Here is a 19863-nt window from a genome sequence, read left to right as displayed (position 1 = left end):
AGCTAGCTGCTGCTCTTACAAATATCTTATACCGTAATCTCAGTAAATATTCAGCTTTAAACAAAATATAAAGTATTTTAATATTCTAAAAGCACACAGCAAGTAGGAAAAGGCAGTTTCCTCACAATACAATTATCCCTTCGTTCACCCCACTTAGGCTCATCTAAAAACATCTTGACCAATTATTTCTAGATCCTTTGAAGTAAAGGATCCCACCATAAATCTGTAATGTTGGCAGTGGTGCTTCCTGCCATTCCAAATAAAAAGGCTGATGTAAAAAAAAACACCTGGCCTAATTAGAAAATTCTTTGTTGTCAATTAAATTCGATTTAAAACACCTGTTTCCACAATTCTGCTTAGTGGTTAACAATTCACCAACCCTCCCTGGAGGATCCCAAAGAATCTCTCCCAAAGATTCCTGGAAATCCCTTGAATTGTCCTCTACACTAACAACACTAACCACACGCTTTCTTAAAAACAGCAAATGCATTTGTTTTATACAATATTTTCCTTAGCTACAAATGTAAGTTATAATACTAATAAATTGAACCAGACAACTGTTCAACTGTTGTTTTGAATTTTATAGGGTCATACCAATATAATGTCCCTGAGTCTTTACCTGTGGCTTCCGTGGTGGCAAGACTAAAGGCTGTGGATGCCGACGTGGGACCTAATGCTGAAATGGAATATAAGATTGTGGATGGCGATGGCTTGGGAGTTTTCAAAGTTTTAGTGGACAAAGAGACACAAGAAGGGATTATTATGATACAGAAGGTAATCTCAGATTTTGTTCTGTACTCAGAATCTCATTCTCAGTACCTGCAAGGAGCAGATTTCACCCAATGTATGGAGAAATCTGTTCTGTTTCAGAAGATCAGGTTCCCATGGCACCTAGAGGGGTTTTTTTAAATCCAATTCTGATTAGCAGATTGCTGTCTGTGTTTTTCCATCGCTATTCCAAGTCCCTCTGACAGCTTCTTCAGTCCTGTCTACAATTCTGGAATTCTGTGAAATGGTCTGTTTGGGTAAAGTGATGATTACAAAGCTTGTTCTGAAGAGTTTCTCTTCTCATACTCAGCATTATTGGGGGCTGCTGCATAGATTCCACTCGATAAACTAAGAGCTGATTCAGGGAACAAAAAACAACAACAACCTTATAGCTGTTGCCTTGTTTCAACATTAAAAATTGAAAGGCCAAAAGGCTTAAGTTACATTTCTTTCTGAATATACACATTTCCAGGTAGCTTCATCCCAATTCAAATATTCCTTCATAGGATTGTTACAAATAGTGTAAGAGAACCGGTGCAAGCTTGCCTCCTCCATCATGCAGAATGGCCTCCTGTGTGAACTGGTCTCTTGGCATGAGTTGCTATGGCTTTACTCTTCTTTCCTTCTTTCCTTCTTTCCTTCTTTCCTTCTTTCCTTCTTTCCTTCCTTCCTTCCTTCCTTCCTTCCTTCCTTCCTTCCTTCCTTCCTTCCTTCCTTCCTTCCTGGAAAAATGACTCAGATGGGGACATCATATTATCAGGTTCACACTGGGAGCAAGACTGTGTGTTGTGCTCTTTCTCTGTAGGGTTGCCAGCCTCCAGGTGGTGGCTGGAGATCTCCCACTAATACAACTGACCTCCAGGCAGCAGAGATCAGTTCACCTGTACCTGGAGAAAATGGCCACTGTGGAAGATGGATTCTATGGCATTATACCCCATTGAAGTCTCTCCCCTCCCCGAACCCCACCCTCCTCAGTCTGCACCCCCAAAATTGCCAGATATTTCCCAGCTTGGAACTGGCAACCCCATTTCTCTGCCATGTTCTTGTAGCACTGCCCTGGCTGAATATATGATCTGCGGTACAGATTTGAAGCAAAACTAGCAAAAAAAGTAGAAAAGTTAGTCCTTCTTTGATCACCATCCAGTTTAATGTGGTTTGCTCATTTAATGTCTTTCAATACAGATCTAGAAGAATTATGCCTATCCTAGCAGGATAACATTTGTCAATGTCACATTGAACAATATTGAATGTCTCAGGTCTCTCATGTAGCAAGCCAAGATGCATACATTTTAATTTTGTCATGGGGCTGGCTGGGACTCTATTGCTCTTATTTTTGGCATAGTGCAGAATGTGGTAAATAACTTAGATTACTTTTTTTTCTTTTATGTTTTATACACAATTGAGAGGGAGGAGAGAGGAGAGAAATGACCTGCCAATCATAGTGCTGGAAATAACATTTGAAACTTATCAGGAGAGCCGTATATAAATAGCAGCCAGCGACTTCTTACATGCTCCAATAACTTCTTTAAATATTCATTTTCACACAGCACAAGTATGGATTGTATTATCCTGGTTCAGAATTTAGTATAGAGCTCTCATCTTTTATTTATAAAATGAAACAAGTGTCTAGCCATTGTGACTTTAAAAAAATGAGTGGGCAGTGCCTGAAGGCATGTTAGAAAGCATGGTAACCAAAACATCTAATGGGCAAGGGGCTGGACTTCAGTACTTTTGCTTCTTCCTCTGACTAAATAAAAGACTGTGTGATACTCAATATGTAAATAAATGCTAATTTCTATAATTTTGTATCCTTTATTCATATGATATAAATCGCTGTTTCTTGTATTAAAGTTAACTGCTGACACAGTGGTAATGTTTTGCAAGTGGTAAGGCATACCAGGGTTGTGACGTAGAAGCAGGCAATGGCAAACCACCTCTGAAAGTCTCTTGCCTTGGGAACCCCACAGGGTCACTGTATGTCAGCTGTGGCTTGACAGCAAAAAAAGATAATCCCAAAATACACCTCATTGGATGTAATAACCTACAAGTATGGTTCCATTTGACTGACGACATTAGTCTTTACTATGCATATGGAATAGGCCTTTTTGTCAAGGGAATTCCAGTATCTTTTCTATATTACCTGTAGTATTCCAAGTTATATGAACTAGCACTGTGCATTGGGTCAGATTGTGAGGAAATATTCCCAAATGGCTAAGTGCGATGGCTTACCACACCATCTTTTGGACCATAGTGTTGGCTAAATATTAAATGTGCTACCTACACAGATCCAATTTGTTTTCAGTAATGAACCAGAGTTACAGTTTGGAGAATCTGACCCATCTTGTTGAGGTTCAACATGCATTTGTTGGATTTAACACGAGACTCAGCAGTTTAGGAAATTAGCCATGGAGGAAAAGGTCAGTGTTGCTATCAGGAGCCAGTATACATACATTAAGTATAAATGCATGGGACTGGAGAAGCTATTGAAGTTATTTCAAAGTTCTCTAGAAAACAGAAGTACCAGGACAGGGATGTGCTGCATTCTGTGGCTAAATAGACGTTCTGAGTTTCAGATTGTTTAATAATTCTATTCAATACAGGTGAACACTTTGAGGAAGAAATTGAATCACTCACTGAGAGCCAGTTTGGTGTAGTGGTTAAGTGTGCAGACTCTAATCTGGGAGAACTGGTTTTGATTCCCCACTCCTTGATTCCCCACTCCTCCACTTGCAGCTGCTGGATGACCTTGGGCAAGCCGTAGTTCTGTCAGAGCTGTCCTTGAAAGGGCAGTTTCCGTCAGAGCTCTCTCAGCCCCACCTACTTTCTAGGGGTTGTGGGGAGAGGATGGGAAAGGAGACTTTAAGCTGCTCTGAGACTCCGTGTGAAGGGCAGGGTATAAATCCAATCTCATCCTCTTTTTCTCTTCACTTCCTTTTTCATACACAGTGCTTTTTGTGTTTGAAGGCTCCTTTTTTCCTTCTCAGACTGGCTCAATGGGAGCTGGATGGCTATGTTGGTGAAACATAGTCTTATTTGAATATTTTCTCAGCAATCTTTGTAGCAGGTTACAGAAATTAAAATTGTGCAACAGGCTATTGAAATAACCTCTTTTGTTGGAATTAAGAAACATCCTTTAATCCTTGGTAACCTTTTTGTGTGTGTGTTTACTCTTGTAGCATTGTTATACAATCTATTATAAAAATACTTAGCAATTTAGAGGAGACTGGAACATTTTCCTATACGAAATAATTCCTTTATCCAGTGCCAGGGCTCTGCAGTGATATTGTAGCCATATAAATGACATTATTAACAAAAAAGGTTATTATATAGTTTAAAAAATGAGAGTTAAAAATATACTTCCTCTGAAGAGTAACTACACATCACTGCTCCCCCCCCCCCACATTTTAAATAGAGATGACTTGTTTTGTAATTTCCTTTAGACAGGACAAAATGTTCACTGTTACATTTTAAAAAGATGAATGGATGAGGCATAGGATCTAATCAGATAACACTAATGCACAGATATTAATGAAGCTGTCAAGCTCCATTCACTGTACAGAGAGGAAGAACTAAAGTATGCATTGTCCTTTTAACCTTCAACACTGATGTAGTGATTGGTGAGAGGCTGCCTTGCTATTATAAGACAGTGCCATGTTTCAGTCATACAATGTACTAATGAAAGGGTAATCGGGAGGCCAGCTAAACTACAGTTGGAGTAGAATAACTATTAGGGCTATCTAGATGATGTACTTTCTAGGGGTTTGTAGAGAAAAAAAATATTTGGTATTAGTTGCATTTGGGGTTTTCTAAGCCAAATATTCCTGAATATCAAGATCAGTATTGATATCCTATTCAGGAAATATTTGAGATTCCAGAATATATTCAGCCCCATTTTACCCTATGGGTCCATTATAGGCAGTGGCAAATTTCTCCTAGGGTATATTCAGTGGCCTGGGGGAAGGGGGTTTGAGGTAGAGGGACCAAATTTGCAGTGTTGCTGCTGGAGCCTCTCCCCAAAAGAACCCCCAAGTCTCAGAAAGATTAGACCAGGAGGTCCAATTCTAGGGGCACTCCAAGAGGGTGCCCCCATCCCACCACTGTTTCCAGTGGTGGGGAAAATAGTACAGCAAGCCCACCAGATGTTCAGGAGTCCCAAATATATTTGGGATTCTCTATTCAGCTGCCGAATACACAGCAGAGAATCACATTCGGCTGAATATATGCCCGAATAATGTCAACAAGGTCTTATTTGGGTATATATTTGGCTCAGCTTCTGCCAAATGCACACCCATAGTAGTTTCTTTGCTGCTCTCTGCAGCATAAATCTCCTCTGATTCCCAACACAAAATTAATGCATGCAATCTTGGGTAAAACTGTATATTATACAAGCTTCTATCCGTACTCATATGCATATGAGTAGGGTTTTGTGTAATAAACAAAAATATTTATTTAAAAACAACGACAACAAACTTTGGATTACTTCAGTGATTGAAAGCTGGAGGCCCATCAGCCAGGCTTCAGCAAGCCCAGTGGCTGCTCTCCATTTGCGTGTGAACTATAGGGAGCTCATTCAGGACAACAGGGACTGAATGACAACAGAATGACCAGTACTAAGCAGAGACTGAGACGAAAAACTCTGCTTTATGGCAGTGAAAGTAGAGATAGCTGGGGGGTACTTTGCAAGTATGTGGTTGTTAAATGGTCAATGTCATCACAGTTAATTTTATTACTACATTTACATTCTTTTCTTCTGTCCAGCTTACATACATATGTGTTCTCATACAGGCTCATACCTGCTTGATTTCAGTTGGATAGGTGCCTCATGTTTTCCAGCCATACTGTGGAGCCACAGTGGGCTGCTACTGGCACTGGTCTGTAGACTCTGCAAACAGCTGGAAGACTTCCTAAATATTTATTTATTTATTTGACTTGTATCCTGTCAAATAAAACTTTTTAGAACACTAAAACCACAACGATACAATCATAAAACAACAGAGTAAAGTGGTAGTGCTCTTCGTGGCCAATGGCGGGCAGTAGCAGCATCTAATATTGACATGTTGATGATTATGGTAATTTGAATCTAATAGTGACATGTTAATGATGATGTTAGTTTGGGGCCAGGGTCTCAATTTATTAGGGCGGCTCCCTGCTCAAAGGCCTGGTGGAAAAGCTCCATCCCACAGGGCCCTGATTTGATCTGGGAGCTCATTCCACCAGTGCGGAGCTGCCACTGAAAAGGCCCTGACCCTCATCACAGCCAGCCTGGCTTCTCTAGGACCTGAGATGGCCAGATAATTTTGGGACCCCAATCATAGTGCTCTCTGGGGAACATATGTGGAAAGGCGGTCCCTTAGGTATGTAGGCCCCTGATCATATAGAACCAGCACCTTGAACTGAATTTGGTATGCTATAGGCAGCCAGTGCAGTGCTTTTAGTGCAGGCTGGATGTGCTTCCACATAGGGAGACGCAACAACAGCCTGGCCGCTGTATTCTGCACCAGCTGCAGCTTCTGGATTTGGGACAAGGGTAGCCCCATGTAGAGAGCACTGCAGTAGTCCAATCACGAGGTGACCATTGCATGGATCACTGTTTCCAGGTCATCGCATTCAAGGAAGGGAACCAACTGCCTGATCAGCCAAAGATGATAAAAGGCTGACTTTGCAGTGACTGCTACCTGGGCCTCCATCATTAAGGAGGCATCCAGGAGCACTCCCAAACTCCTAACCTCCAGCACTGGCACCAACGGTGCCCCATCAAAGGTTGGGAGTGGGATCATACCCTCGGGGTGCTCCAACTCAGGAACAGTACCTCCATCTTCATTGGATTCAATTTCGGTCGACTCAGTGTAAGCCAACCAGTCATGGCTTTCAACATGGGTTTCAAATATTTTATCTGTTATATGTACATTTGTGAGTGTTATCCCTGTGGGTCCTTAATGTTTTAATGAAATGTAATCTCAGGCAAACACCAACCAACAACGGCAATATTAGTACATAAAGCAAAATTCAGGTTAACAAGAGTTGGGTTAGTTCAGGCATGCAGAGTGTTTGAGGGCCCTGGACCATAAATTTTAAATTAAAGGAACTTGTCTTTTGCCAAGTCATCATTACCATCCGGTCAGCAAACTCTCATGTTGCATTTTAATTAGTAACCTTACGAGAAAGGCTGCTTTAAATAGTTTTCTTTTAGCAGGAAACGTGTGGTGCCTTGAAAAGCTGGCATATACATTGTATCATGTGCTTTTTTTTGTCACAGGAGTTCCAGCTCAATATTTTAGATTTTAAAAAAGCAATTTCTTAAAAGCACAGATATTCTGTGTAAGAGCTGAGGCTTGAACTTGATGCTCCTGTCTCTAAGGCATATGCTTCTTTCAGTGACCTAAAGCTATTCTCTACTGTGTAACTGTAATGGGAAGTTTCAGCAGGCTTCACAAACTGCAAAAGCTCAATCTAGTGATAATTGTTCACTCTTACAAATAGGAGAAAGCCAGGAATATTGCATAGATCCAAAGAGCCCTTCTTGTATAATCTCTTGCAGAAACAGAACTACTATAACTGCAACAAATATGTTGTGCACAAGTGTTTGCATAACAGAACTAGTGGCTATTTCTGTTCCATTCCGGAATCTTTGGATCCAACCCATAGTCTCACTGTTGCTTCTTTTGCTTAAAAATGGGAAGGGGGTTTCCCTCCTAATTCAAAAAGTGTAATCGGTAGAATGATTGGACTAGAACCTAGGACAACTGACTTTGAATCCCTGCTTTGCCACAGAAGCTCACCAGGTAACCTTGGGCTACTACTATAACTGCAACAAATATGTTGTGCACAAGTGTTTGCAGAACAGAACTAGTGGCTATTTTTGTTCCATTCAGGAATCTTTGGATCCAACCCATAGTCTCACTATTGCTTCTTTTGCTTAAAAATGGGGAGGGGGCTTCCCTCCTAATTCAAAAAGTGTAATGGGTAGAATGATTGGACTAGAACCTAAGACAACTGACTTTGAATCCCTGCTTTGCCACAGAAGCTCACCAGGTAACCTTGGGCTCATCACAATCTCTCAGCCTAGCCTACTTCACAGGATTGTTTTATCAGGATAATGTGGATGAGAAGCGAATGGTTCCCCATTAGGTAGAAAAATGGAATATAAATGAAATAATAAGTATTCCAAGAGGGCTCGTATCAGGCCAGGATCTGGTTCTCCCTCTTTGGCACAATTTTCTTGTAACGGTATGGTCTGGCTTCTCTTGGCCATCTGTAAAATCACAGTGCTACCCAAAAGCCCTACTAGATGCTGTCAAGCATTACCTTAGAGAGCAAATCTAAGCAGGTCCACTCAGAATCCGACTCATCTTTTCAGTGAGGCTTACTCCCAGGCAAGTATTCCTAGAATTGTACTGTTAATGTGTCTTAATAGTGAGCTGGAAGATATCATGTGCCCTGAGAAGTCATATTTTTGCATTTCAGACCACTGTGAATACATGCTTTCATTCTCAGCCAATTATGAAGTGTGTAATCCCTTCCTTCATCTGCTGCATCTTCCATGACCCTGTGAACTGCAGCAATAGTGTTATTAGCAGCAATTTGTTCTACTATTCTTCTTTATCAATCTAATTTACATATTTGATTGTGGCAGTAACAGCAGTTCAACCAATTTTCACTTGGCTAACTTATGTCCTTTGAAGACTACTTCAGACACAGAAAATTTATCATGATGATTATTACTTATTATTATTGCTTGGATTTCATTGTTTACTCTTATTAAATAATTTGCTCACCATCTAATTACCTTCTTTTTTACAAAGTTTAATGAACAAAATAGGAGGAAAATGCTAAGTACTTCTGATTTCTTTTCCTACTCATATGCCGCTTCCTTGATATTTTAGATGTTTATCTACAGTATATTGGGAAACAAGTAATGCAAGTAATTTAAGTGAACCTACTGTTTGCAAATAATAATACACAATTAATATGAGAGTCTTCTTCCTTCATTCCCTCACTGCCCTGGTCCCTGGAACAGTGCCCTATAAAACGTTCAAAAGATACACAGCTCCACAGCCAATAGGATTTTGGAAGGTTTGTCATTGGTGTAGCAACAATTCCTGCCAGTTTTTCCCCCCACCAGACTCTATTCAATTTGATCTTATTACAGAGTTTTAAGACAACTTGCAGGTATGGTAGGAGGAATCTATTATCTGGTTTAGCTGAGATGGTGAAAAATATCAGCATTTGGGAACAACCAGTATTTTGTTCACTGGGACAATAAAACTCATAAAGCCACAGATATTTCTAAAGCACAGAACTTGATAGAAATCCCAGGATCACCTATCAAGTTTTTGTATGGTGATACTCAGGTTACGGCCATTTTATGGTAGTTAGGTAGTTACAGTAGTTAGACATTAGATTAAATTTTAATCTTCTTTGAATGTTTTATTGATGTATTTTAAAATTTTGCACTATTGTAAAGGTGTATTTTTTGTACAACTGGTCTAAGGACCATAACAATAAACTGTACTGTACTTGATTAAACATTCTGTTATTTTCTTTGTAGGAGCTGGATTACGAAGCCAAAGCTAGCTATACATTGAGGATAGAAGCAGCAAATAAACAGGTTGATCCTCGTTTTCTCAGCCTTGGGCCATTCAGTGATATGACAACAGTGAAGATCATTGTGGAAGATGTTGATGAGCCACCTGTATTTACCTCCCGTCTGTACTCTATGGTAGTGTCTGAAGCAGCCAAAGTGGGCACCATCATTGGAACTGTAGCAGCTCATGACCCCGATGCCTCTAATAGTCCAGTCAGGTAATTTTACAGCTCCTTTCCTATGCTCTTTCATTTGCTGATGTTTCATTTACCACCATATGTAGTACAAAGCCCTTGCATTTCACTGCATTTTGCAGTTGTACAAGTGGGGGATCCACAAAAAGTTGCGGGGAGGATCTCATTTTCCTCTCACTCACTCTTCTGTCTTTCCCTTCCCTGAAAGCTCCCATAGTAAAGGTAAAGGTTTCCCTTGCTCGAAAGCCAGTCGAATCCGACTCTCGGGATGCAGTGCTCATCTCCATTTCCAAGCCGAAGAGCCAGTGCTCTCCAAGACATTTCCGTGGTCATGTGGCCGGCATAACCAAACACCAAGGTGCACAAAACACTGTTACCTTCCCAACAAAGTGGTATCTATTTATCTACTTGCAATTTCTTGCTTTCGAACTGCTAGGTTGGCAGGAGCTGGGACCAAAAACGGGAACTCACTCCGTTATGCGGCACTCGGATCTCGAACTGCTGAACTACCAACCTTCCGGTCTGCAGTTCAGCATCTTTACCACTTGAGCCACTGCAGCCCATAGCTCCCATAGTCATGGCCTTTCTCCTTCCCACCCACCAGCCAATCTCCCTATATATGCTTGTGGGGGACTTGGGGGGGCAGAACTCATTTCCCCCTGTATCTCCTTTCCTTACTTCATTTTTTCTTCTCACCCACCTACTTTTTGCCTGCCCCCCTACTTCAGTAATATCATTTATTTACTTCCTTTATACCCTGCTTTCTCCACAATGGGGACCCAAAGCAGCTTACATCATTCTCCTCTGTTTTATGCTGACAACAACCCTGTGAGGTAGGTTAGGCTGAAAACATGTGACTGGCCCATATAACTAAGTGAACATCCATGGCAACGTGGGGATTGAACCTGAGTTTCCCAGGTCCTATTCTGAGACTCTTAACAACTGCAATTCTAACACTGGTCTGTGGGGTGGCTGCTGTTGAGCAGTATCAAGCAGCTAGGCCTAGGTGAGTCATGCAAGTTTGATGGTAGCATGTCACGTTGTGGTTGCTAATGGGCCAGGCCCCAATCAGTTTTCCCTCAAATGCCAGAACAGCCCTTGAAAGGGCCCTGCCTCCTACTTGCCTTGTACTTTTCTTTTTTAGATTTCAGATTTTTCTGAAAATCTGGATATTTCCTGAGGTTTGTAGAAAGATCTATCTGGTCTATTCACAGTCCCAGTCTCCAGACAAAGCTATCCATAGATGGAACCACATTGAGAATTGTATATGTATTTATTTTATCTCTGTAATATATAAATATATCATTTCACAAACAGGGATATTTTGTCTTCTGCACTGTGTTACAGTTGCATTATCTTATTTAAATCTTTTCTTGAAGTTATATTTTCAATGCAACAAATGAAATTAACTGGATTATGTAATGAAAATATTCTTCAGAACTAAAGAATCTGTTATTATCCACAAACCATAGCTTATGTTCCAATTAAATTAATTATGTGAATGCATTGCCAAGAAAACTATTTGCAGAAAAAAGACAACGTGTATGCTGGATGCATGCTGAATGTACAGTTTATAGAAATCTGCTACCCAGGCGTTCTTACCAAAGACACATTTGTTTAACAAATTAAATCTTTAAATTTATATTTTTGCAATGTATATGTATATACAATGTAAAATATTTTTCTGTTACAAAGATGTATATTTTTCTTTTTACCTTCTTTATAAGCTAAGTGTACCATTTCAGACAAAAGATTGGATGATAGATAACTTCAGAAACTTAATTGGAAGTACTATGCAGTTCTCATGTTCCCTGAACTTTTGGTCTAATACATTTATTCAAAAGCAGTTGATACGCCTGCTCTCCTTCCCGATATGATGAAATAATGGCAAATTCTGTGGTGGTTAAATCCAAGGCAGGGTTAAGTCCTAATAGTCTCTTTCAAAGGTAGGGCTTATCCTTTGAAAGTACATGATGTTGTAGCTAAGAAGCCATGCTTATGAAGATGTGACTTTTTGTCATCTCTAAGTAACCACAACCAACTCTAAGCATCCAGCATTAGAGGAAAGCACTTACTGGTTTGAACATGTGACTTTCAGAGGACATATTACTATTTAAAATAGGCTATTTTAAAACAGTCATGCCCTGCCTTTCCCAAAAGCTCAAGGCAGCTTGAGACATACATGCCATCAAGGCATATAATAAGTAAAACAATAAAACGTCATATATAATTAAAAAGAACAGGTTCAGACTGTGATTAACTAAATACCTCAATAACAATAATCGATCAACAAAATGTCCTTTGAGAAAGGAAGATTGCCAGTTGAAGACTGGAAATGATGATATTATTTCTTTATTTATCAGATTTATACCCCCACCTTCCTGGCCGAGGCCAGCTCAGGACAGCTTACACAGAGTAAAACATATGAGTTACAGTTAAAACAATTTAAAAACCCACTAAAACCATCTAATATAATAAAGTGCTAATAGTCATATAGTGTTTAGCAATGGCAGCCGTTAATCAATGGTCCCTTCTTGCAGTTGGCTCGTAGGTATTTCCTTTAGGCAGCTGGCACAGACTGCTCTTGTTGATGACTCCAGGGGGCAGGGCTCTCTATCTTCAGCTGTTAAAGGCAGCTCCTTAATTGAAGGTCCGGTGGAAGAGCCAGCACCTTGAAATGGATCTGGTATGCTATCGGTATCCAGTGTAATGGTTTTAGCATGGGCTGGATGTGCTCCCCCACAGGGAGACCCATCAAGAGCCTGGCTGCAGCATTTTGCACCAGCTGCAGCTTCCGGATCTGAGACAAGGGCAGCCCCATGTAGAGAGCATTACAGTAGTCCAATCTCGAGGTGACCATCGCGTGGATCACTGTTGCCAAGTCATTGTGTTCGAGGAAGGGACTGCCTGATCAGCTGAAGATGGTAAAAAGCTGATTCAGCAGTGGTTGCTACTTGGGCCTCCATTGTTAAGGAGCCACCCAGGAGCACTCCCAAACTCCTAACCTCCAGCACTGGCACCAGTGGTGCCCCATCGAAGGTCGGGAGTAAGATCTCTACCCCCGGGCAGCCACAACCCAGACACAGGACCTCCATCTTCGTTGGATTCAATTTCAGCCGGCTTAGTGTAAGCCAACCAGCCATGGCTTGTAACACTCAGCCTAGATCTTCCGGTTTGAAGTCAGCATGGCTGCCCAACAACAGATAGAGCTGGGTGTCATCTGCATACTGGTGACGATCCAGCCCATGCCTCCGGGCAATCTGGGCAAGGGGGTGCATATAGATATTGAAGAGCATCAGGGACAGCACCGCCCCTTGGGGTACTCCACAATCCAGTGGGTGCCTTTGGGATAGCTGTTCCCCGAGTGCCACCCTTTGTCCCCGATCTTAGAGAAAGGGTGTAAGCCTTTGCAAGGCAAGCCCCTGAACTCTCATGTTGGCGAGGCAGTGGATCGGTAGCTGATGGTCAACCATGTTGAACACTGCTGACAGGTCCAACAACAACAGCATGGCCAATCTGCCCCGATCCAGATGCCTCCTAAGTGCCGTCTTTGTCCATGACCTGGGCAAAGCCAGACAGGAAGGGATCTAAAATGGAAGTGTCATCCAAAAAGTTTACATTATTTAACTGTTTTATCTGTTTTAGTATTTGTATAATGTATTTATATATATATATGACTGTAAGCCACCCTGAGCCTGCCTTCGTGGGGAGGGCAGGATATAAATCAAATGAATAAAATAATAAAATAAAATAAATTTATAGTCTACTTTTCTCATTGGCACTCAGTGCAGATTATACAGAGTGAGTCAATACAATCAATAGATGGGACATTCAATAAGCAACAACTAAGATTCGGGTGAAAAAACAAAAGTCTAAAAAGTCAGAACTGAAGCAAAGCATAAGTTTTAATATGAGACATTAAATGATTCAAAAGTACATAGGAGGATTCAAATTACAACAAACTATACACAATGGTATACACAGTCCCGAATAATTTATCCATGTAGCTTTGTGAATCATTTTGTATGGTACTACCCTATTGCCTGCTTAGAAATGTTCTCTAGGATAATTCAGTTTTGCATAGTTTAGTTTCCGCCAACACGGAACAGAAGCCACACAACGGGAGGTCTGATCACTTAACTGCGCAGTAGTTTGCCCCAGGGCAAACAGCCACGCTTCTCCCCCGCAGTTTCCTGCCCATGTGACCGAGGCCTTAGTTTCCCCCAATTTTACAATGGCAAACAAGATAAAACTAAAAGAAACTCCTCACTATACCAGCCTTTTTCAGTTACACAATGCTATGTCCAAGATTTCCTCCAAATTCTTCATGGGATCTTCCAATGATGAGTGTGCTCCCTCCAGAACATCTACTTCCAAGTCTCCTTTTTCTTGACTGGATTTAGTTTCAGCTTGTTCCACTAAAGTCCCTGGACCATGGCTTCCAAGTGCTGGCTTAGGGCAGGGATAGCTGCTTCAGAGGCTCAATTAATAAGCTATAGGACTGGTGCCCAACCCCAGAGCTATAGATAAGCACAGAGTGTTGTGGGACTTCGTAAGAGAAGTTCCAAAAAGGTAAATCCATATCCTCAATAGAAAGTCCAAGTCTGATCAAACAAAAAGACCAAAACATTGGAATTCTCTCTCTCCTTAACCTCACTGTACTTTCTAAACACTATTTTTAAAGTAGATCAATCACCTCTATCAAAGGCTTGCAGATACATCTAAAAAGATGAGAATATTGTTTGTTTAAAGTATGTATATAATCACCTTTCTCCTAGGCATCCCAGGACCCAATGTGGTTAATAACAATATAAAACAATTTAATAAAACAAACATGAAAACACAACATTAAAAACAAAACTGGGAAAAAAAACCTGCTGGGGGTGGGGAGTATTTTTCACTGTCATGGACACCTGTTTCTCCAGTAGGAAAACAGGATGCAAGGAGATGATTTCATCAAAAGCTGCACACCATTGATCATAGAAAGAACAATCCTGTTTAAAGCAATGGCTCTTCCAAACAACATCACCTCTGCCTTCTCTGGATTCATTTTTACTTTGTTCTCCTGAACAACAGCAACTAGCTGGTACTACAGATACTTCTACTGCCTGTGTGCTGATTACCTCAGCATCTAGGTTGCAATGGATCTGAGAGATTTTATCAGCAAAGAACCATGTGAAAACATCACAGCTAAATGCCAAAAGACTAACATTTAGAGACTCACTCCTGGGAGTTGTGAACTGCCTAATTAAATAAATGTGTTTGATATGATTCAGCTGACTCAATAGTAGCAGAGGTTTCTTCTACCCCTTCTTCATTGGCTTTCCAACCATCTCTGTATTGTGTTTGATCAGATTTGGCCTGAGTTTTCTGCCACTGTCACTTTAGATATCTACCAGCCCTTTTTAATGCAACCAGCTCCTCTTTAAACTGGGGGCTTGAGCTGAAGGCAGCAGAGGACACCATGGGGTGACCCTGTCTATCATCAGGTGGAGTTTATTGTTCCCACCAGACTTTTCACCATGTCACAAATTGGTCACCCCAAATCCCTGAGCACTTCTTAGAATCTCCTAGGATCCATTAGCCCTGGGCAAATTAATGTAACTGGCCTTCCTAGACTCAGCAGGTAATAGTCGGACCGTGACATAGGCTGAATTTCCAAACACTAAGGTCCAAACGACACATTCAGGTTTTTATTGAGTTGGGCCCAGGGAACTCAGCTTCAGGGAATATCTTTTAAAATACAAAGGAAAACCTGAAATAGGTTTGGAACTCCTCCATGAGGGAGAAAGGACTTCTGCCTTCCCCCTCAAACCATTTTCCCATGCTGGAACAGTGCTGGTGGGAGTTATTTCCCTATTATCACTGCTCCAAGTGGAACATGTCGTGCATGTGGAACAGCAAAATGGGGAAATAATTTTCCCCATCACTGTTTTCGCATGGGAAAACAGCTTGGAGGGGTAGGCAGGACTATGCTCCATGTAAGCTGTGAAGACTTGTGAGCAAAAATTCTACTTTGTGAGCTACTGGCATTAAAGCTGTGAGTGAGCAATTTGGCTGCTGCACAAATTAGTTTGCTCTGGAGACATCCTTCCTGCGCTAAGACAAAAATGTATGATCCAGAGGCTAAAAAACTATAAGCTAGCTCACACTAACTCAGCTTAGAGGGAACACTGGGCAGGAGTCTTCCTCCCCATCATGGTGGCATTTTGAGCCCATTTGGTTTCTTTTATTTTTAAAAGCCATTTCCAGCAACTGCTGAGTGGCTACAGGGAACCCAGGTTGGTCAGGGGGACCCACACCCAACTTGTTAAAAACCCAAACATTTAGGTTGACCCTTAGTTAGATCACCAGAAGGATGATTTTCCCTTTGTTTATTTGTAGATAGAAATTATACACCAGAGTGGCTAATGGGTCAGTCTGAAAGCTCAGAGTTGAAATAGATCAAGGGCAAATGTATCATTCAGGTATGCTTGTAGGGTTGCCAGTCCCCAGTTTAGAGTGGGGGATTCCCTATTTTTGTGGGCTTCTGCTTGCCACCAGCCAGCTGGGCAGTGGGAGGAAATTCCCTCCCAACAACACGTGGAGCAATGTGCCTACATCACCCAGAAATATCGGTGACATGGGAAGTGACGTTCTGGTTTTCGGACAAAACTCTATGGTTTGAGGCCGGTTTTACCATAGAGTTTTGCCCCAAAACCAGAATGTTGTCCCTGACACACCTACATCATTCAGAAGTGATGTAGGCATGGTGTGCGATGTCACTTCCAGTGATGTCAGCTCATCGGGGTAACACTTCTGGCTCCTGTCACATTCCCCCATCACCCCACCAGCATCTCAAAGGGACCTGGCAACCCTGTATGCTTGAAATTGTTTCACTACCAACCACTCAGTCTGATTTTTTTTTTTGTTGTTGGGGGGATGGCATGGGGGGAATTGATCCTCCACTAGCACCACCACCCTAGCAGCTTGCATTTGCCAATAAAAATGCTCAGGAGATCCATTTTGAATCTCCCCAGTGGTTCATGTAGTTTGGTCTAGAGAACCACTGATCTAGGAAACATATTCTGAAGGGTTTGTTAAATTAATCTGTTGCTGCAAAAACAAACCTTAGTCCTGTGGAATGTAGAAGATGAAGGGATTTATTGTTGCATAAGTTTTTGTGCACTAGATCCTACTTCTTCTGATACAGAGGGTTCTACTTCCCAAAAACTTATGCTGCAATAAACTGTGTTGATAATTAATCAATAGGATTCAAAATATTGCCTCATGCTGGTCAGCCCTGAGCAAACTACACTTTCTTAGACTCCAAGTTGTAGCACGGAAATTGTAGTAATTATCTCAATTTAGGAAAATACCAGTACTTCCTGACCATAAAATCCCATGTTTTCAGAAGCAGATAGGCAGAAATTATATGTATCAGTATTATATTATTTTAGCATATATACATTATCTGTTGAATTTTGCTCAGCAAAATGTGTGCATGTAAATAAGTGTTCTAGGAATTGCCTTTTTAGTAGCTGTGTTGAACAGTTGAACAAGTGACAGGGTTAATAACTGGGGAGCCTGAGAGCTGGCCAGAGATTAAATTCCAGCTGCCTGGGTCTGCCAAGACTGACTACATGGCAGAGGTGACAGATGATGTCTCTGGAGGAAGGATGCCTGCCATGAAGCTGTTTAAGAGCAGTATTTCTCAAATATAGCAGAACAGGAATGGGGGAAACAAAAGGAAGGACTAAAATAATATCCAAAGGAAGAACTAATGTAATCCTGGAGGATAGGAATAAAAATAATTGACCCATTTTGGGGTACATTAAACTGGAGAGAGAGTGACAAGAACAGAAAAAAATCAAGGAATTGAAAAAAACCAGTGTTCATGTTCTAACCTGTATAATCATTATTTCTGAAGCATTGGTTAACTAGTTGATGGGGTTCCATTTTAATTACTGCATTGTCAAGGAAATGGCACATATTTGTTTGGGGAATGGGAGATATTTTGGTTGTCTAGTAGTCCGTGACCTTCCCTGGTTCTTAAAACATATATGTTGTTATATTTTTAATTAATTGAAGAATGGCTTCTATTGTTTATTAAGATTTATCTTGAACTATTTTCAGTACATGAAAAAAGGCAGAAGAAAAAACATGGTAGCAGCAGTCATAATAGGGTTGCCAGATCCTCCCTGGCCACCAGTGGAGGATGGAGGGGATAGGGTTGCCAGATCCAGGATGAGAAACACTTGAAGATTTGGGGAAAGAGCCTGGGAAAGATAGGGACCTCAGTGGGGTACAATGCCATAGAGTCCACCCTCGAAAGAATCCATTTTTTCCAGGAGAACTGATCTCTGTAGTCTGGGGATGAGCTGTAATTCCAGGGTATCTCCAGGCCCCACCTGGAGGCTGGCATCCCTAAGTCATAACAACAACAAGGCAAACCACCAAAGGAAAAGAAATTCCTAAGCTGTAAAAAAGACAGTTATCACTCAGCACTGATTGAAAGCAGCTCCGATCACTCTGGGGGTCCATGTATCTGGACAAGTAATGCCATTTTCTTCCATATGATTTTTGATCTGGGTATGAGTGACATGAGGGAAATCCAGAGGGAAATTTTGTTCAGGGTCTGCTAATGCCTCTTGACAGCCCTACCCAATGACTAATAATTTAGAGTGCTTCTGCAAATAAATAAAACAATGTTGATTAACATCACTTGATGCTTACTTCTTTGTTGTTTTGAGAATATGTAAATTGGACTGATTGATTAATTAATCAGTGAAAAACAGATTATTAAATTAACAAAAAGAATTTTTAATTGTTTGAACAGCCCTAAAAATGGTTTATTTACTCTTGATGTAGCACATTCCATAACTAGTACTTGGTAAAAGATGGATGATGGCAAAGTTTTTGGGAATTTCTAATGTGTTGACCAACCACTAGTGATCTATAACAATATGAACCAGTGCTGTGGCCAATGGGGCCTCATGTGTCAATGACAGAACATAGGGCTAGCAACTGGCAAGAGACTTACCAGGCTCTGGGAGGAGGAAGTGGAAAGGGTGTTGCATAAAGCATTTTGTCACTTCCAGCCAAAAACCCATAGAGACTTGTTGGATTCCTAGAGGGTCACCATGATGTGGTGACTGTTTTGGCTGGGAATGATGTTGCCCCTTGTGCAATGCCATTTTCCTCTCCCCATTTTCTGCTGCTGCTCATTCAAGCAGAAATTATCGGGAAGAGTCCTTCCATTGGAAGCGCTAAAGGTGCTTATTCAATATTGTAGTAGAGATAATTTAGTAATAAACTACCAAAAACACTGGAAACAGGTAAGTGGAATCCCTAACAGAACAAATCCCAATTATTAGTGACTAGGAATAAGGCTTGTTGTGGAAATAAATACAACAAGCTCTAGGAAGAGGCTCTGGGAGAGTGCCCTGGCCTTGGGCACTTGTGCCAGTTTGCTGTGGGGACCTCAGCAGGGTATAATGACAGAGATTCCACCATTTTCTCATGGGAAACTGATCTCTGCCATCTAAAGAACAGTTGTAATTCTGTGTGATCTCCATCCCTCCCCTGGAGACTGGCAACAATGGTTCCCCATGAGGGAATAGCTGGCTTGGAGCGCAAGGGCGTAGATTTCCAATTTCCCAGGGGGGGCTGAGGCTGGGTCAGAAGCATTGCTAAGTCATTAAAAGAACTGGGACCCTAGAGTGGAATGATGGCCCCTGGGAGTAGCAGAGGTGTTCTGGGACTGGAATGACTAACTCAAACACTCTCGGTTTTGGTAGAATAACACCCCTCCCCTCCTCCACCTGACTGTTGTGCATCCTACATGAAGCAGGGTGATTAAGCAGATGCAAGCCAATGCCAGTGGTCTGCATCCACCAATGCACACAGAAGAACCAGAGCTTGCAGTTTCAGCAGTGGAGCTGGGGTGCCAGCCTCCAGGTGGGACTTGGGGATCTCCTGGAATTACAGGGAGCCAGTTTGGTGTAGTGGTTAAGTGTGCGGACTCTAATCTGGGAGAGCCGGGTTTGATTCCCCACTCCTCCACTTGCACCTTGGGCAAGCCATAGTTCTGTCAGAGCTCTCTCAGCCCCACCTACCTCACAGGGTGTCTGTTGTGGGGAGGGGAAGGGAAAGGAGTTTGTAAGCCACTCTGAGATTCCTTTGGGTAGTGAAGGACGGGGTATAAATCCAATCTCTTCTTCTTCTTCTTCTCATTTTCAGACTACAAAGATTAGTTTCCCTGAAGAAAATGGATGTTCTGGAGGGTGTACTATATGGCATTATACCCCACTGAGATCCCAGATCCCAGTCCTCCCC

At 41.5% G+C, this 19863-nt stretch overlaps 1 protein-coding gene across 1 annotated transcript in view; it reads left to right on the top strand.

Annotated features, from left to right (window-relative positions):
• CDH7 (cadherin 7) overlaps nt 1-19863 on the top strand; it is a 166658-nt gene that overhangs the window by 115276 nt on the left and 31519 nt on the right. The window contains exons 5-6 of the mRNA XM_015428089.1: nt 587-774; nt 9317-9570. Of these exons, the coding sequence (XP_015283575.1) occupies nt 587-774; nt 9317-9570 (442 nt within the window). The remainder of the gene's footprint in view (nt 1-586; nt 775-9316; nt 9571-19863) is intronic.

This window comes from Gekko japonicus, unplaced genomic scaffold, assembly GCF_001447785.1.
Source record: "Gekko japonicus isolate JY-2015 unplaced genomic scaffold, Gekko_japonicus_V1.1 scaffold1128, whole genome shotgun sequence".
NCBI lineage: Eukaryota > Metazoa > Chordata > Lepidosauria > Squamata > Gekkonidae > Gekko > Gekko japonicus.
The sequence above is the reverse complement of the archived record's forward strand: the minus strand, read 5'-3'. Positions and strand labels throughout refer to the sequence as shown.